The sequence below is a fragment of the Macaca nemestrina genome, chromosome 7, assembly GCF_043159975.1.
Source record: "Macaca nemestrina isolate mMacNem1 chromosome 7, mMacNem.hap1, whole genome shotgun sequence".
NCBI classification, from domain to species: Eukaryota; Metazoa; Chordata; class Mammalia; order Primates; family Cercopithecidae; genus Macaca; species Macaca nemestrina.
The window spans coordinates 15,958,827-15,976,890 of NC_092131.1; the positions used below are offsets into that span (position 1 = coordinate 15,958,827).

Genomic DNA, 18,064 nt, shown 5'->3' on the forward strand with positions numbered 1-18,064 from the left:
AGTAAAAAGGAACAAAAGCTCAGTCCTCCCTCCTCAGCCCAGTCTGCCAGCTCCCCGCCACCGAATCTGCTTGGTCCTGGGTGGTATGACCTCTGTCAGACCTGCATGGAGTAGACTTGGAGTCAGGCAGGCAGGGAGGCCTGGACTCAGCTCTTGGCATGGTGCTTATTAGCTCTTTCCACTCAGTTTTCCCATCTGTAAAATGGGGATTGTGAGCCCACCTCACAGGGTGATGTGAGAGTAAATACAAGTAACAAGGTAGGTGTCAGGCACATAACACAGGCTCAGAGAATTGCAGCTTTCAGTATTACTTCGGACTGCACGATGGTCCATTCGGTGAAGGTGGAGAAAGGGTGTAGATGAGCAAACCCTGATGCAGGAATGAAGGGGGAGGGCAGGCGACCCACCAAGGTGCTGGTGAAGGCAGGGCTGACAAGGAGGAAAGGTGTTGGGGTCCGCGGGGCCAGGCAGATCCAGGAGGCACCATGGATCCTTGTGGAGTAAATTAGTGTGTGAATGTTTAGTGAAAAGTCTCTTCCTTTAGGTCAAAGTGAGAGCGTGGCATCAGGAGGTCCATTTCAGGATCTTGGGCGCTCTCCCCTAAAGTGCCGTGCAGGGAAGAAAGGAGAGGAGGATGTTTCAGTTTCAACAGTTTTGAACACTGACTGTGTAAAGTGTCTGTGCCAGATGACTTGGGACTGGCCATGAGTATGGCTTGATATCTGTGCTCTGAAGCTCTAAGTTAAGGAGAAGGGACCGACATGGATACAGGTATCTTCATGCCACCAGACAGATGGTAGTGGGCTCTAGAGCAGCCTAGAGAGACTTGCTGTGAGCAGAGGACAGACAAAGATTAGCCCCAGGAACTGTGGAGTGGAGGGAAGACTGGAGAGCTTCAGACTGAAAGATTTTCATGAGTAAATACCATTAAGAAACTGAACTGCCAGCTTCTGTTGGCAGCGAACTTTTTTTTTTTTTTTTTGAGACAGGGTCTCACTCTGTCTCCCAGGTTGGAGTGCCATCGTGCAATCTCGGCTCACTGCAACCTCCACCTCCTGGGCTCCAGTGATCCTCCCAGCTCAGTCTCCCAAGTACCTGGGACTACAGGCGCATGCCACCAGGCCCAGCTAGTTTTAAAATTTTTAGTAGAGACGGGGTTTCACCATGATGCCTGAGCTCATCTTGAACTTCTGAGCCCAGGTGATCCACCCATCTCAGCCTCCCAAAGTGCTGGGATTACAGGCGTGAGCCACCGTGCCTGGCTGGGGACATTTCCTTTACTTCTGTTTTGTTCTCAGTGGTGTTTATCACAGTCCTGTGGACACAGTAGGTATGCAGCAGACCCCTGTTTAACATATGAATGAATAAGCCTAATACAAAATGGCTTTCTAAATCAAGTAATGGTTATTGTCAAGGTGATGCACCTTCAGGGAGCAATGGCATAGGATGGCAGAAGGGTGCCTGAGGATGTGTTCCCTTCTTGGCATTTCCCTTTGTGGATTTCTGGTGAGCAGACTAGCTCAGCCCTCATTAGAGGTTAGTGTCTCCTAGAGGTGCCCATCAGGGAGGTGCTGCCACCTCCTTGGGTGTAACCTAGCAACCTTATCAACTGCCTCCCGGCCAAGACAAGCAAGCCACTGGCACCCCTGGTGGCTCCAGGGCTCTAGATGGATGTGGGTGACATTCTTTGACCTATGTCTTGTGTTACAGATGTGGACGAGTGTGCAACGGATTCCCACCAGTGCAACCCCACCCAGATCTGCATCAACACTGAGGGCGGGTACACCTGCTCCTGCACCGATGGATACTGGCTTCTGGAAGGCCAGTGCTTAGGTAACAGCTCTCTGGGGGGGTCACAGGGACTCCTGGAAGTTAACAGTTGCCAGGGGCATTGTGAGGTGTGGGCATAGCTGGCTGCCTAAGGGTAGTAAGCTTTTCTTTGCCAGGAAGGGTGGGAGGGGTGGAAGGCTATTGAACTTACATGTGTAACCCCACCCTTGAAAATCAGTTGCCATCATCGCCATCTTGTCATCATTATGGTTTTTGAATGTATGTATTTATTTTTGAGACATAGTCTCACTCTGTCACCCAGGCTGGAGTGCAATGGCGCAATTGCGGCTCACTGCAACCTCTGTCTCCTGGGTTCAAGCGATTCTCCTGTCTCAGCCTCCTGAGTAGCTGGAATCATAGGCATGTGCCACCATGCCCAGATACATTTTGTACTTTTTGTACAAATGGGGCTTTCGCCATGTTGGCCAGGCTGGTCTTGAACTCCTGGGCTCAAGTCATCTGCCCACCTCAAAAGTGCTGAGATTACAGGCGTAAGCCACCACGCATGGCCTTGAATGTTTTTCTTTCTGTTTTTCTTTTTTTTTTTTCTTTTTTTTTTTTTTGTATGGAGTCTCCCTCTGTTGCCTGGGCTAGAGTGCAGTGGCACGATCTTGGCTCACTGAAATCTCCACCTCCTGGGTTCAAGTGATTCTCCTGCCTCAGCCTCCTGAGTAGCTGGTATTACAGGCGTGTGTCACCATGCCCAGCTAATATTTGTATTTTTTGTAGAAACAGGGTTTTGCCATGTTGGCCAGGCTGGTCTTGAACTCCTGGGCTCAAATGATCTGCCTGCCTCAGCCTCCCACAGTGCGGAGATTACAGGCGTCAGCCTCCCAAAGTGCTGAGATTACAGGCATCAGCCACCATGCCCAGCCTCAAATATATTTTTTAAGGGCTATAGTTTTGGATATATTTTTTAAGTTTGATTTTACCTCAACTTTCTTCCTGTCTTCACGAAGTTTATATCCAGGCCAGGAAGTGACAGAGGTGAGGATTATTTTGCTTTAGTTAGAAATAATGCTAAGAGAAGGGAACACTTTCGCTTAGTCACAGAAAAGTGGCAAGTCTTGAATGTGGATCAGTAAATCCTGATCTTATATCAGTTCCTTCCAACACCCTGTCTTTGCCCTTCCCCCCGATGACCACACCCACCCCACGGGCGATGGCCTTAGCCTTTTACTCCTGAGAAGTCAGTCGTCACCAGTGGAGAACTGCCTTTGCAGTTGGCATCTGCTATCTGATCTTTCTGTTTATTTTTACTGGAAGGTTATTTTCCTTTCTTCCCTTCTAGTTTTGGGTTTAGCCAAGTGAATGAATTCATAGCAAACTGTAGCTGTCACTTCAATTTCTAATTCTAGGGTGTGATTTCTATGCTGTGTTTTCTAGAAAAGCCCTGCCAGTTTGAATTCTCTAAGACACCGTTCTGTTGCCTGAAAGTCAGTCCTGGAGGAGTTGAGAAACAGATCCAAACAAAATCATGGAAACAAAGGAAAGCTACCTCTTTCCAAGTTTCTTGATTGAGGCTGAGTAGGTCTGCCCTCAAGCCCCGTCCGAAGCATCCTTGAGGCCTAGATTGGCTTGATTCTCCTTTCCAGGCTTGCACGCGGGCGTCTGTGAATATGACAGTTCCTGTGCATTCAAACCAACCTCTGCTATAATGGAAAATTTGATGCTACTTATTTGAACATAAGCAGATCAGTGAGAGAGAGTTATTTGTACAGGAACTTAATATGTCGAATTTCAGAGCTGGAAAGGATGTCGAATATTATGTCATCCAACTTTTATAGCATCGCAGACTGAGACTCAAAGAGAAGGAACATTTTAGACAAAGTTAAAGCGAGTTGGGTCAAACTTCCAAGTCTCCTGCGTCTCAGTCTAGTTTTTTTTTTTCCCACCACAAGGGGCGCTGGAGTGGTGGGGGAGACCGGGATATACCAGCCCTGTTACAGAAACCCTCTGATGTGAAGGGTGCCAGCAACTCGGACATTCCTCTGCCTGGGAGGGTTGTTCTCCTCCTGGGAGCACGGAGCTTTGGGAAGGATGCTCATAGATGCCTAGCATGGTACCATGTGGCCCAGCCACTCATATTCACATATGAAAGGAAGACTTCTCCCAGTTATGGCTGAACTCCTGCCCTCCCCTGGCTAAACTCACCTTTCCCTTTCAAAATGCAAGTTCCATAGCCACACACTCTCTGTTCTGTGTACCACTGGAGATGCTGCTTTTGCAGAAAAATGAGGGGTCGGGGGGGCTGCCTTTTCTCCAAGCTACCCCCAGTGAAGGGTACCCTCTCCAGCCCCTGCTGCCTGCCTGGCCTTGGTGATGTGCCCAGCTGCACTCTGGGAAGAAGTCAGGGCCAGCCACTGTACAGCCAATGGACCTTCTGTGCAAGAGCTGCCCTGCACTCAGGGGCAGTGCAATGGGCCAGGTTAGAAGTAGCCGGGACTTAGAGACAAAACAGAATCACAGGACAGGGCACAGAATCTGAGAAGGGCTAAACAATAGGTAAGGGATCAAGATGGGTCTCGGAGGTGGAGTCCTTCCTGGCAGTAGGTGGAAACCAGGCCCAAGGACTGAGGCTCTAAGCCGGCCTCCAGAGTCCTGGATGGCCCCTGGTTCCAAAGGAACGGGGGGACCAGGGAGGAAACCTGGTGAGATTTGGGGAGGTGGGGATAAGGACCAGTTCCAGCTACAGTCAGATCAACTGGTCACAGCAGGAGCCTGTACTGGTGCCATCTCAGAGTCTGCCAGGAGGCTGGTGATTTCATTCACTACCCTTACCCCACAGGAATGAATTCTCCAGCCCATCATCACATCAGCTTGGGGTGTTGAGAAGTGCTTTCCCAATGATGTCAGGCTCCCCATTGATGGATACATGTTACAGGGAGGTCACATTGCCCAGCTCTGCTCAAAGGATCCATTCACCCACAGTGCCGCCACTTTCCCTGGCAAGGCCAGCTATGGCTTGGAAGAGGTGTGTTTATCCAGAGTTTTATGTTCACTCTGGTGCAAGGAGGAGATCCAGGGTGAACTCCAGCGTCCTCATATTACTGGATTCATGGGTCTCCAGGGTCATGCTGCCCAGCTCGTCCCAGCCTAACTGGCTCTTGTTCCTGACAGCTGGACATATTCATTGTTCATGGAGCTGGCAAGGAGCCTATTGGAGTGATGCTATGGATTCTTCTTACATGTTAAGCAGACTGGACCCTTCCCGGGTAGTGGAGCCTCTATATGGAATCTTCTAGTTGAATCTTAACTTTGGATAAATCTTAAGAGCTGGGTAATCTCAAATCTGAGAGCTGGGAAAAATTGGAGAGCCCATCTTGGACAAACCTTAGTGTTGAATCTTAGAGCTGGGTAAAATTGGAGAGCTCATCTTGCCCAACATCCCACTCAAAGCAGAAATTTCTTCTGCAACTTTTAGGATAGGTTCAGGTATTTATGGGACTGAGATGGGTTGAGGAGGAGAAAGATTGTGGGGAGACTGAGCCTTGTAATTGAGACAGCATCACCATCCATGACACTCAGTAAGCACTGTCTTGGCTCTTGTTCCCCTTTGCTTCCCTTCGTGATCCTGTTTGGGAAGAGCTAGGCAATCATGCCACACTAGTGGGGGCATCATTGAGTGAGATGGAGACCTGTCTCACTTTGCGTGCATTTCTGTTTCCAGACATTGATGAATGTCGCTATGGTTACTGCCAGCAGCTCTGTGCGAATGTTCCTGGATCCTATTCTTGTACATGCAATCCTGGTTTTACCCTCAATGAGGATGGAAGGTCTTGCCAAGGTATGTGACGTGCATGATAACTTGGACACGATGTGAGACACTAGCTGCAGCCTTCTTCAGCCCCTGGCAGCTTATGTTTGTGGGAAACACTGCTGCTACGGTGTATTCCCATTCCTTGTCACTGTCCACCCATCCCCATTGCTGCAGAAACCCGAGACCTGAACCTTGCTATGCGAAGCATCTCAAAAAGTGCTCTGAATATGGCTGAGGGTAGGACCCTAATCCTCCACCGGCGGGGAGTGTACAGTTTCATGGATTTGCTTCTTTTCTGTGTCTACTATCCAGAAGTAGCCTTGCTGGCTTTCTGGCCTAATCAGAAATTTGGTTCCATGTCCTATAGCCTAAGTTCAGTTTCTGAGGTCTGAGGAGGGTTGGTCAGGGTCCCTGACCCTCCATGAATCATAAAATAAACACATCCATGCTAGGCAGGGGTGTCGTGGGCAATTCTGAGGCCTCTCATTACACTTTTCCCTCCAACCTGTGCCAGGACGGCCTGTTCCTTAGCAAAGGGTCTAGTGGTGGTGGTAACGTCCCCTGCTACTCAGCATGCCCCCACAAAACCAGACTGAAACAAAGGCATTTTTTGGCTTTCACATGATCACTTGAAATACTGATAAGTAAGAAAAACAAGTTGCATGCCTATTGTGGTTTCCATCTGAAGGTTTCTTCTGCTCAGGAAGTGAACGGGGGACTTAAGACCCAAGGAATTAGCGCAAATCCTGCTTTGGCCCCCGGCTTCCCCCTCAACTTCCAGCTCCCGGCCCAGGCCTCCAGCCCCTGGCAGCTGCTTGGCCCAGGTTGGAGTTGGAGGCAGTGCTGTGACACAGAATGAGGTCTTTGTCTGGAGACCTCAGGTTTTGCAAGGCCCATTTCCTTGTTTCATTCACCCTTGGAGTTCTGGCTGGCAGGCTCCTGGCCATCGAATTTGGAGGATATTATGTCTCCTTTACTTTAATTGTAGCTAAATTGTCAGTAAACAGGAAGGCATCAGTGTTAAAGAGTTTGATCCTAGATTCTTTCTAAGTCTCTCCTCCAAAGCTCGTTCTGCTAATTGTTCCAAGAAGTCTGGACTGTTCCTCACACCAAAAGAGGTCATTTTCTTCTGAGAGTAGTCGCCAGGCCGGGAGGTTGAGGAAGCGGATAAACAAGGGCCCTTCCTTCCCACTGGAGCAGGAGCGGGCGCCTGGCTCCCTTGCTGCTGCGATAAGCAGCTTAGGGCAGATGCAGGCTGCTCTGTGCCAAGGCCTGAGATTGGAGGTACCAGCCACAGGCTGGCACAGTGTACCCAGTACCTCCTGAGGCATAGCCATGCTCAATCCAAAAGGCACCTGTGTCCTTCAGGTCTCTGAGGGACAGGTGTGTGAGAAAAAGCAGATAATACACCTGGCAGTGCCAGGTCCACAGCACAATAAAGCAGCAGGCCCGGCACCCAGGCCTGGGTATGGGCACTTGGCCACTGGGATGCTGCATCAGCAGGGCTGATGGGCAGCACAGGGTGTCGCATACTCCAGTGAGCTTTTGCAATCCTGACTCTTCGTGTGTGGGAGAGTGCACTCAGAGCATTATCACGTCTGTTCATCTCACTGAGCTCTAATAATAAATAGCCTCGTGAGGTCAGCAGGCAGGTGTTTGTGGCTCTGCTTTACTGAGGAGGAAATCAAGGCTCAAAAAGGTTAAGCAGCTTGGCCAAAGTCATGCAGCCAAGTGGTAGCAGAGCTAAGAGTAAAACCAGGAACCCAGACTTCTTGTCCAGCAGGTTGGAGTGGGGCCCTGTGTGCCCTCAGCAGATTCAGAAGGGCATTTGGAAAGGGCTGGCAGGAAAGGGCAGTGAGAACCCCAGGTGGGCAGAATCATTTTGGTCGCCCTGCTCTCAGAAGCAGCTGAGAGCGGTGAGAGGGTGGAATGAGTTCATTCATCTCTGAGTGGCCAGCGCCTGGCCAGAGGCTGAGGCCACCAGCCCTAACACTTGCCAGCACTGTCCTGTCTGAACTTGCACTCAGTGGCTTAGCACAGTGGACATTTTCCTACCCCGTCCTGTCCCCAGTGAGGAAACCCCAACCTCCCACGGGCACCGGTGGGGGCCGGTGTCTTGCTTGACCCTCTCTCTAGAGCTGTTCATTTATTTATCTGTTTTCTCCCTGAGAGCTCCAGAGATGCCAGGAGGCAGGAACTTCGTGGCCATGGGATTCGCCTCCCCTTTAAGAAAAGCCTCTCAAGCTGCTCACTGTGAAGGCTTTTAGCTCTAAAAACACTGACATCTCTTTTCAGAGGCCTAAGAGGTTTACCTGGACTTGGGAAGAGGATAGAAAATCTCTCAGCTGGAACTTTGGCCATTGGTGTATGGAGCATTGTGGGATGGTACTTACTGTGGGTCCGCCAACGCCAGTGGGAAAGGGGCTCTTCCCTGCCCTCCCGGCACCATGAGCTGTGCAGAATGAATCTTGGTTTTTATGGAAAGGTCCCTGACTCATGTTCCAGTTCCCATTATGTCCTTGTTAGCTAGTGGACTTGGGTACACCTGTCGATCTTCAAAAGCAATTATATGTATGTATGTGTATATGTGTGTGTGTGTGTGTGTGTGTGTGTGTGTGTGTATATATATAATATATATATATATATATATTTTTTTTTTGAGACAGTCTAGCTCTGTCTACCAGGTTGGAGTGCAGTGGCATGATCTCAGCTCACTGCAACATCTGCCTCTCGGGTTCAAGCGATTCCCTTGTCTCAGCCTCCCGAGTAGCTGGGATTACAGGCACCTATTACCATGCCTGGCCTAATTTTTTTGTATTCTTTTAGTAGAGTCGGGACTTCACCATGTTGGTCAGGCTGGTCTCAAAAGCCTGACCTCAGGTAATCCACCTGCCTTGGCCTCCCAAAGTGCTGGGATTGCAAGTGTGAGCCACCGCACCCTGCCTATACTTTTTTTTTTTTTTTTTTTGAGACAGGGTCTCACTCTGTCACCCAGGCTGGAGTACAGTACCATGATCTCAGCTCACTGCAGCCTCAATCTCCCAGGCTCAAGTGATTCTCCTTCCTCAGCCTCCTGGGTAGCTGGGACCTCAGGCATGTGCCACAACACCTGGCTAATTTTTTAATCTTTTTGAAGAGATGGAGTCCCATTATGTTGCCCAGGCTGGTCTCAAACTCCTGGGCTCAAGCGATCCACCTGCCTCAAAGTGCTGAGATTACAGGCATGAGCCACTGTGCCTGAAAAATGCTTAAACAATCTTATTGATGCATAATCAGTGTATAATAAACCGCACCATGATTCTATTAATTTTGACATACGTGTACCTGCATGAAACCACCACCACCACACTCAAGATAATAGATTTCCCCTTACTCCTTGTGTCCTTTGGTGGTCTTCTCCTTAACCTACTTAACCTCTAAAGTGGGGCAATGGTCCTCATTGTAAGGATTAAGTGAGTGTAAGATCCTTTCCTAATGAACAAAGTTATTTATGCATAATAAATATATTATTAGAATCATCATGGTTATTTGTTAACCTGAAACTTCCAAGTCAGTGAGGGTGAGGGGAGTTCATGGACGAAATGTAACAGGTGATAGGAAGGAGCAGGTGTTGCCTGGAAATTCCTGGGGGGGGGGTGTTGGAGCATAGACTTACTAGCAGGTGTATATGCGTATATGTTTATATCATGTGTATACATATGGTTTCCACCTTGCCTGACTTTTGACCCTAGAAGGGACATGTGGATGGAGGCCCTGGTCCTTAAGTGAACACTTTCAGATCTGAGATCATGCTCCCAAAGGTCCTGGATGGAGAGCCTTGGTACCTGCGACTCTGGTCTCCTAGTAGTGGTAGATTAAGTTGCTGGTCCTTTTTCTGCCTAGTTATTGTGGCTGTTCTGTTGGGAGGACAGTCAGCAATGTGCCTTGGCTTTCCACAGATGTGAATGAGTGTGCCACCGAGAACCCCTGTGTGCAAACCTGCGTCAACACCTACGGCTCTTTCGTCTGCCGCTGTGACCCAGGATATGAACTTGAGGAAGATGGCGTTCATTGCAGTGGTAATGGGCTTTGGCATTGGAAACTTCCACCTGTACTTGGGGCCTGGCAAGAGTTGGGGGTTGAAGGGCAAGGGCTTCCTTCATAGGTGTTTCCTCTCGTTTCCTGGACACATGTCTAGTTTGGGACATCCTCCAGGGCAGTGGGGTCACAATCACACAGAACAGAGATGAGTCACTTCCCGAAAGGTGATGTGGAGTCTCATTTTCCTTGTCATCTGACCCTTGACGCAAAAATCAATGGGGCTACCTTCTGGGACAGAGGTAGGGTTGACGAGGGAGAGGAGTCACCCGATTTGGCATGTTGGTTTGAGAGCTGTCTGTCCTCACCCAGCACCGACTCAAGTCTTGGCGATATCACAGAAAGTACTTACAGAGGACAGTGACCCAGGAATAATAGCATATCTTTTCGGGCAGGGTTGGGGGGAACATTGAATGAATGAGATCATGTATGGAAGCACACATGCTCTGTGAACTTCTGAAATAATCAGTGCCTCACTCCAGGCCTGGCACCCAGGGAACATGCAAAAAAAAAAAAAGATAGTTCTCGAATCAATGGATAAATGATTGAATGTTGAATGAATGAAATCATAATAATTTGTTGTGAGAACATAGATGTGATGGGTTAGTTGACCTTTTATAAATTCCTTCCAAGCCCAAGGAAATATGATTTTCTGCCCATGCTAGTTTATGGACTCTATTATAATTTTCTTATTAACTCCCTCTTTTTTTCCCCTAGAAAGTTCAATTTTTTTTCTTAGTTAGAAAAATATTACTGGATTGTAAACTCCTTGAGAATGGGGGCCACCTCTTACTCATATTTATCTCTGTAGCATTCCACATAGAACCACACACAACTCCTTTTCTTTCTTTCTCTCTCTTTCCCTTTCTTGCCTTGTTTTTTTAAAGGTTGGATTAAAGTACACTTCATTTCAGCCACTTCTGGCATCATCAGCAGTTGTGAATTCGCAAAGTCTAAATTAATAATGCTTCACTGTGCTTTTCAAAATAAGTGGGCCATACACTAGGGCGTGAAAAATCTTTTTGTCCTGCAGAATGGAAAGTTTCCTAATCCGGGTTTTATTGTAACAGGAACTGACCCAGGTCATGAATGGAACTTGTGTGATAGTCTCACTGACGCCTGAAGTGTTCTGGGGACAGAGTCCCATGAAACAAATGAACACCTCTCCCCAGGGCCAGGACAGTCAGAGCCACAAGCAGGCAGTTACAGAGAGCCTTGGGCTGATTAAATACAAGGCCCAGAAACAGAAATAAAATACCCTCAGGCATGAAAAGCCACTTTCTTCCTAGATTTCAGTTCCCTCCATGGCATTCCTTGGGGAATTGGGGCCAAGGAACTAAGAAGTTTAGAAAATCTAACATGATGTGGTGAGATGATTTGTTTCTCCAGAATGCTCTGTTAATCCACAGATGTTTATTGCCCCACTGCGTAGGCTGTATGGTAGAGTGACCCGGGAGGAGCTGAGTTCAAATTCCAGCTCTACCATGTACTATTTTTCTTGAGCAGGTCACTCCCTGAGTCTCAGTTTCATCCTTTGTTAAAAAAAATCAACCAGCCAACCAACCAACCAACCACCCTCCTAGAGTGGTCAAAAATTAAATAAGTTGGCACAGTCCAGAGGGTGGCCCAGCTCCAGGCTGGTTCCAGGCTGGCTGGAAGCTGCTGCTTCCCATGTCCCAGGGAGGATCCAAGGTAGGCGGGCCATGGAGAGACAAATATTCGTGCCCACCCCACACCACTCTGGACTTTTCTCTTTCAAGGAGGTTTTTTTGGACACAGTGGAGTTTTAGTCATTACGTGTTAATTTATCTTCCCTAAGTGTAGGTGTAAGAGACTTTTGGCTTCTTGAGAAGCTTACATCCATGTCAATTTGGCAAAGATTTTCAGTTGACTCATTTTGCCCCAAATGGCCAACTTGTCCTCCATGTTCTCCATGATGCACACCCTCCTGAAGATTTAATGTGACCCCGGGATATGTAGGCTTTCTAGAGCAGACTGGCCCAGGATAACAGGGTGATGGAGAGAGTCTGTTTCTGCGCCTTCCTACTTAACCCCTTTCTGCACTTCTCCATTTCCCGCAGGCACTGTTATCCTCACTGTGTTATCACAGCTGAGTGGCTCCTCCATGTAGCCCCAGACCCCTCCTAACCTTGTCTCTCAGGGATTTGCTAAGCTGAGCTGTTGCTGGAAACCATGGTGCGTTCTCCTGTGGAGGAGTGAAAGTGGCCTAATACATGCTCCCTGCCAGAAACTGACCTTGTATTTCAGCTTTCCCCTGGAGGGTGGAGCCACAGCCCTAAGCAAAGTCTGGGAATTGCAGACCCAAAGATAAACCGAGTAGGGTCTGTTAGAGCCCCTCCCTGCCCAGTGGGAGTTGGGAGTGGGTGCTACACTCTCCATCTGCCCTGGTGCTAACCCTTCTTGGGCGATTGCCCCAACCTCAGGGCTCCCCAGCTCCACTGATCCCTCAGCACAGTTCCTCAGGGAGACATTACAGTGTCGTGTTTCCAAGTGTGAGATCTAGAGGCTGGGTTCAAGTCCCAGCTTTCCTCCTTACTTGTTATCTGTGAACTTGGACAAGTCAGCTAACCTGTGTAAGCCTCAGTTTTTCTTCTGGAAAATATGGAGAGTAACAGCACCTCCTTCATGGGGTTGAGGCGAGAATTAAATAAGAGGAGGCATGTAAAGCATTTAACCCAGTGCTTGGCATGTAGGGAGCCTCAGGGATTGACAAACATCACTACTACTCTACTGAAAGTATGAATGGAATCTACAAACTTACACGTAAAATAGGACACTCTCAGTTATGATGGGCTGGAGCCAGAGACCCGGGGCTCTACAAGGCTTCTGGGGGAGGTGGGGAGGCACGACCGAAGCAGATATTACCTGAGCACACTTGACTTTTCAAATCAGCATCCTAATTCTGCTGGCTGAGAACCCATCACCTGAGGACCCCTGAGAGAGACAGGAAGGAGTTTTTCCTTCTGGGATGTGAGAGGCACGAGGCGTGTAACACCCGGAATTATCTGATGGTGGAGAGGCAGCTTCTTTTGCGTTGACACCCTCTCTGGGTGACTGCAGCCACCAGCGGTCTGTGAGTGAGAGAGTAATCCGAGGACATGTCACATGGGGAAACTAGGGAAAACAAGTTTTCGGGAAACAACAAATGTAAGAAAAACATGTTTTCTTTGGCATGCTTATCGAATGAGGTTCAAACAGGGGCTCTGTTGCCAAACTCTGTGTGTGATGAAGAGTTGGCTTTTCTGGAACGTCTGCTTCTGCATCAACCACCATAGCCCATGCGGATGAGTTGTAAATCACATGGACAGGGGCTCCCCCTCCACGTCAGGCTGGCTGGAAGCTGCTGCTTCCCTTGTCCCAGGGAGGAGCCAAGGTAGGCGGGCCACAAAGAGAAAAATAATATCCCTGCCCATCCCTCACCACTCCGGAGTTTTCTCTTTCAGGCAGTTTTTTGTTTGTTTGTTTGTTTTTCACAGTGAAGTTTTAATATAATTAAAAAATCCTGGCCTTTTGGATATATCCCTTCATTATGACTTTAGGAACAATATTGTTCCTGAAGTTGGCGAAAGGGGTGATTGAAGGGGAGTTGGCACTGCGAAAGCTGCCCCTTCGGAGGACCCTCTAGGGCCAGGGAATGTTTTTTTGGGTCTTGGGGAAACCCCCAGAAAACCCCAGTGGGCAAAGAAATCAGCCCCTTGGGCAGGTCAGAGGTGGAGGGCGGATTCCCCTACCTGGTGAAATAAGTTTATCGTGAATGGAAGGTGCAGCCGAGTGAGAGGCAGATGTTGGAAGCTCGATGGAGGTGGATTTCAGCTCCATGCAGGGAAGAATTTTCTGACAATTAGAGCTGTCCAAATATCAATGGGTATCCTCAGCAGGTAGTGAGCTCCCCATTGCTAGAAGTGCTCAGGAAGTGAATTGACAGCTTATTTTCAGTAAAGCCATCATATGTATCGAGACAGTGTGGGAGTTGGAGTAGATGACCACTCAGCTCCCATCCCCACGTAGACTGGGATTATATACAGCAGGTGTAACTTGTCACCCCAGATATGGACGAATGCAGTTTCTCTGAGTTCCTCTGCCAACATGAGTGTGTGAACCAGCCTGGCACGTACTTCTGCTCCTGCCCTCCAGGCTACATCCTGCTGGATGACAACCGAAGCTGCCAGGGTAAGGCTGTCCGGAGGGGCCTGGCTGGGGTGTGTGTGAGGTGGAGCTGCTTCAGGGGGTCATCTGGAGGTCCTCACCTGGGGAATCATGTGCAGCTTTGGGAAGGTGGCAGGGGTGGGGGTGTGAGTGGGTGCTGGTGGCTGTCATAGTGGCAGCTCTGGGCAGGATGCCTGGCCTGGTGTCTTCCCTCCCTGTAACCCATCCTTTGGCCAGGATATTGGCCACTTAAACTTCTGTAATGAACTCTGCAGATGCAGACAGCAGCCTCTAAGCGTGGCTTTCTGCCTCCCCAGCCAGATCTCTGAGGCTCCTCTGAGAACTGCTCCAGAGCTAAGCAGGACTTTTATGGCCTGGCCAGAGCCTGGGCTTTCTTACGTGGCCTAGAGGGCAGTTTGGTCAGCCTTTCTCCAAGTGATCTCTCCTAGAGCATGGTTGCCAGGGAGACCTCACACACCTGACTGCTCTGTTCCTGGAAGGGTTGGGACCCCAGACTGTAAAAGGGTGGGTCTTCTCCTGTTTGCCTGCTTGGCCTGGCTTCCAGCCCCATGCTCCACACACTGAGGGGTCATTGTGGAAGCGACTGACCCATTCTCAGCCTCCTTGAACCTGCCTTAGCCCATCGCCAAGCAAGAATTCTCCATAGTGGTGCCAGGCGACAGAAGTATCATGTGAGCTACAGATGTGAGCCATCTATGTAATTTTACATTTTCTAGTAGCCACATTGAAACAGGAAAAGAAAATGGGTAAAATTACTTTTACTACTATATTCTCTTTTCTTTTCCTTTTTTCTTTTTCTTTTTTTTTTTTTTTTTTTGAGACAGAGTCTCACTCTGTGGCCCAGGCTGGAATGCAGTGGTTCTCACTGCACTTGGCTCACTGCAGCCTCTGCCTCCCAGGTTAAAGTGATTCTCCTGCCTTAGCCTCCCAAGTAGCTGGGACTATAAGTGCATGCCACCATGCCGGGCTAATTTTTGTATTTTTAGTAGTGACGGTGTTTTACCATGTTGACCAGGCTGGTCTCGAACTCCTGTTTTTACTACTATATTTTCTTTAATGCAGTATATCCAAAATATTATTTCAGCATGTATTCAATATAAAAATTATTGATGAGATGTTTTACATTCTTTTTAAAATTATGTATATATACACACACACATATATATATGTATATATATATTTAAATTAAGAGACAGGGCCTTGCTTTGTTACCCAGGCTGGTCTTGAACTCCTGGCTTCAAGTGATCCTCCTGCCTCAGCCTCCCAATGTGCTGGGATTACAGACATGAGCCACTGTGCCTGGCTCACATTACTTTTTGATCCTAAGTCATCAAAATCTGGTGTGTATTTTCCACTTACAGCACATCTCAGTTTGGATCAGCCACATTCCGAGTACTCAGTAGCCACATATGGCCTGTGGCTGCCATATTGGATAGTACAGCTCTGTAGTAAGACCCAGCTTACCCCACCCCCACACATCTGGCCTGGCCAATAATGCTCTGCCTCTGCTTCTTGTCTACCCTGCATTTCAGACATCAATGAATGTGAGCACAGAAACCACACGTGCAACCTGCAGCAGACTTGCTACAATTTACAAGGGGGGTTCAAATGCATTGACCCCATCCGCTGTGAGGAACCTTATCTGAGGATCAGTGATAAGTAAGTCATGGTGTCCCCTTGGGGAATAGAAACCTGATGAGGGCTCAGGAGGTTGGCGGTGTGGTGTGAAAGAGTGTACCAGCCAGGAAGTCAGGGGACCTGGCTCACTACCTATGTCATGTGCTCGTGTGTGTGTGTGTGTGTGTATATATAGAATAGAACCGAGTAGAATAGATAGAACAGACTGGAATAGAAAATATCAGAGTACATTGCACATAGCGAGAGTCAATATTGTTTTCTGCAACTTCTCTTTTAGTTTTGTGTGCTACTGGTTTGCAGTGCAAAATGTGTTACTGTGGGTTGTCAAAAAGTTTGCAGAACATTCCATTACAAGTTATAGGATCTGAAACACATACCTACATACAAGAAACAACTATTTTTCAAAATGTTTGACCACAACACACAGTAAGAAACACATACAAGGCTGGGTGTGGTGGCTCATGCCTGTAATCGCAGCACTTTGGGAGGCTGAGGTGGGTGGATTGCCTGAGCTCAAGAGTTCGAGAGCAGCCTGGCCAACATGGTGAAACCCTGTCTCTACTAAAAATACAAAAAAAATTAACTGGGCATGCCACGCCTATAGTCCCAGCTACTCAGGAGGCTGAGGCATGAGAATCGCTTGAATCTGGGAGGAGGAGGTTACAATGAGCTGAGATTGTGCCACTGCAGTCCAGTCTGGGTGACAGAATGAGACTGTCTACACACACACACACACACACACACACACACACACACACACACACACACACACAGAGTGTTCTCTATCACTCCCTCACTCATGCCAGAGCTATGCAAAGATTCTCTAGAAAGCTAACCAAGCTGAGAGTTGAGTCAGGGTTCTAGAATCTCCTCTTCCCTCTAATGACTTTGTTCTGGAAACATGGGGTCTTTTAGAGGTTGGCTCCTAAATGTAACATGCATAGGACTCACCTGGTGATCTCGTTAGAGTGTGATTCCGTGAGTTTGGGGTGGGGCCCAAGATTCTGCCTTTCTGGCAAGCTCCCAGGTGAAATGAATGCTTCCAATCTCCCTGGACTGCTCTGCGAGTATTGAGGTGCTGGAGAGTTGAGTATTGAGGTGCTGGAGAGTTGAGTATTGAGGTGCTGGAGAGTTGAGTATTGAGGTGCTGGACAGTTCTCTAGTTGGTGCTAATCAAGTTTCTGATGTCATCTTGGTCAACATTTTACTAAATCACCAGATGGCAAATATTAGAGTTGAGGATAGAATTAAAGTGAAGACAACTTCCAAAAGGTAAATGCAGTAGGACAGTGGCTTTCTGTTCCTGGCATACTACGAGTTCCTTTTCCTTCTCTTTTATCCCTTTTTTAAACCGTCTTAGTTGCTCCTTGGCCTCCTATCTTCCAAATGTTCACACATTGACTTCCCTTGAGCAACACCAAACCCCCGCATGGGAGATGAAAGGATGAATCAAACACACCCATCCTGCCCTCTCAGAATACAGCCTCTAAGAGAGGAATTCATGGCTTACCAGTGGTTCCCACTTTGATAACAAATTGGCAAAAGAGAGGATGATGCCGGGACAGGTGGGTCCATTAGAGACATCTTCACTTGTTGCTAAGAGCTGTGCTTCTAAGCAACTCTTTAGAACAGGGCTTTTTGACCCCCGATATAAGGGCTGTTTGTGGCAGAGCAGAGCTCCAGGCTGCTCTTCCCAGCTTCTTTTCCTGGTTCTCTCTGGGTTTTTCCAGGCCGCCCCTGTCTGTGGCTGGGGAGCTGATCCGTTTCAGCTCGCAGCACTGAGCTGGAGTTACTGGTGGAGTCTCTGGCATGACGCTGACAATGCTCCTTGACTCCCTCGCTCCAGGCTCCAGTCCAGTAGGACTCCAGCAGCCCCTTCCAACTCCTTGTCCGGTTCAGGTGTCCTGTGCTTCTGCCAGTCTGAACAGGACTTGCTCACGCCTTTACCCGTGTCCAGGAATGGCCAACCTCCCTGCTTGTGTGCACATACTTCCAGCCATATGGAAGGCATTCCTTTCATCTCCACATAGCCAGAGCTGCCCCATCTTTCAGACTTCAGCTCAGATGCCACCTCTCCCAGCCGTTTGTGGTCCTCTTCAGCTGGGAGCCATCACTCCCTCCTCCAAACTTCTTTTAGAAAACAATGATTTTATATGCCACACATGATACTTTGTTGTGGCCATTTAGGCACTAGAGACGTTTTGACTTGGCTGTTTTGATGCAGCCTTAAAAAAATGAAACTTGCTCTGCCACCCAGGCTGGAGTGCAGTGGTGCAATCTCAGCTCATTGAAGCCTCAACCTTTTGGGCTCAAACAATCGTCCTGCCTCAGCCTTTTAAGTAGCTAGGACTATGGGTGTGTGCCAGTGCGCCTGGCATATATATATATACAAAATATATTTATTTTTATATATTATATACAATATATAAAAAAATATATATTTTATATATTTTATATATTATATATAAATATATATATTTTATATATATTTATATATTTATATATTATATATATTATATATAATATATTATATATATTATATATAATATATATTTATATATATATTATATA

The 18,064-nt window shown here is 48.0% G+C and overlaps 1 protein-coding gene across 3 annotated transcripts in view; it reads left to right on the forward strand.

The window, feature by feature from the left end:
- The window catches only part of LOC105467549 (fibulin 5), a 79,012-nt gene that overhangs the window by 49,622 nt on the left and 11,326 nt on the right, over positions 1–18,064 (forward strand). For all 3 annotated transcript variants that reach the window (XM_011717222.2, XM_071099710.1, XM_011717221.2), the window contains exons 5-9: positions 1,711–1,833; positions 5,501–5,617; positions 9,529–9,648; positions 13,736–13,858; positions 15,388–15,514. In XM_011717222.2, coding sequence (XP_011715524.1) covers positions 1,711–1,833; positions 5,501–5,617; positions 9,529–9,648; positions 13,736–13,858; positions 15,388–15,514 — 610 coding nt within the window. The remainder of the gene's footprint in view (positions 1–1,710; positions 1,834–5,500; positions 5,618–9,528; positions 9,649–13,735; positions 13,859–15,387; positions 15,515–18,064) is intronic.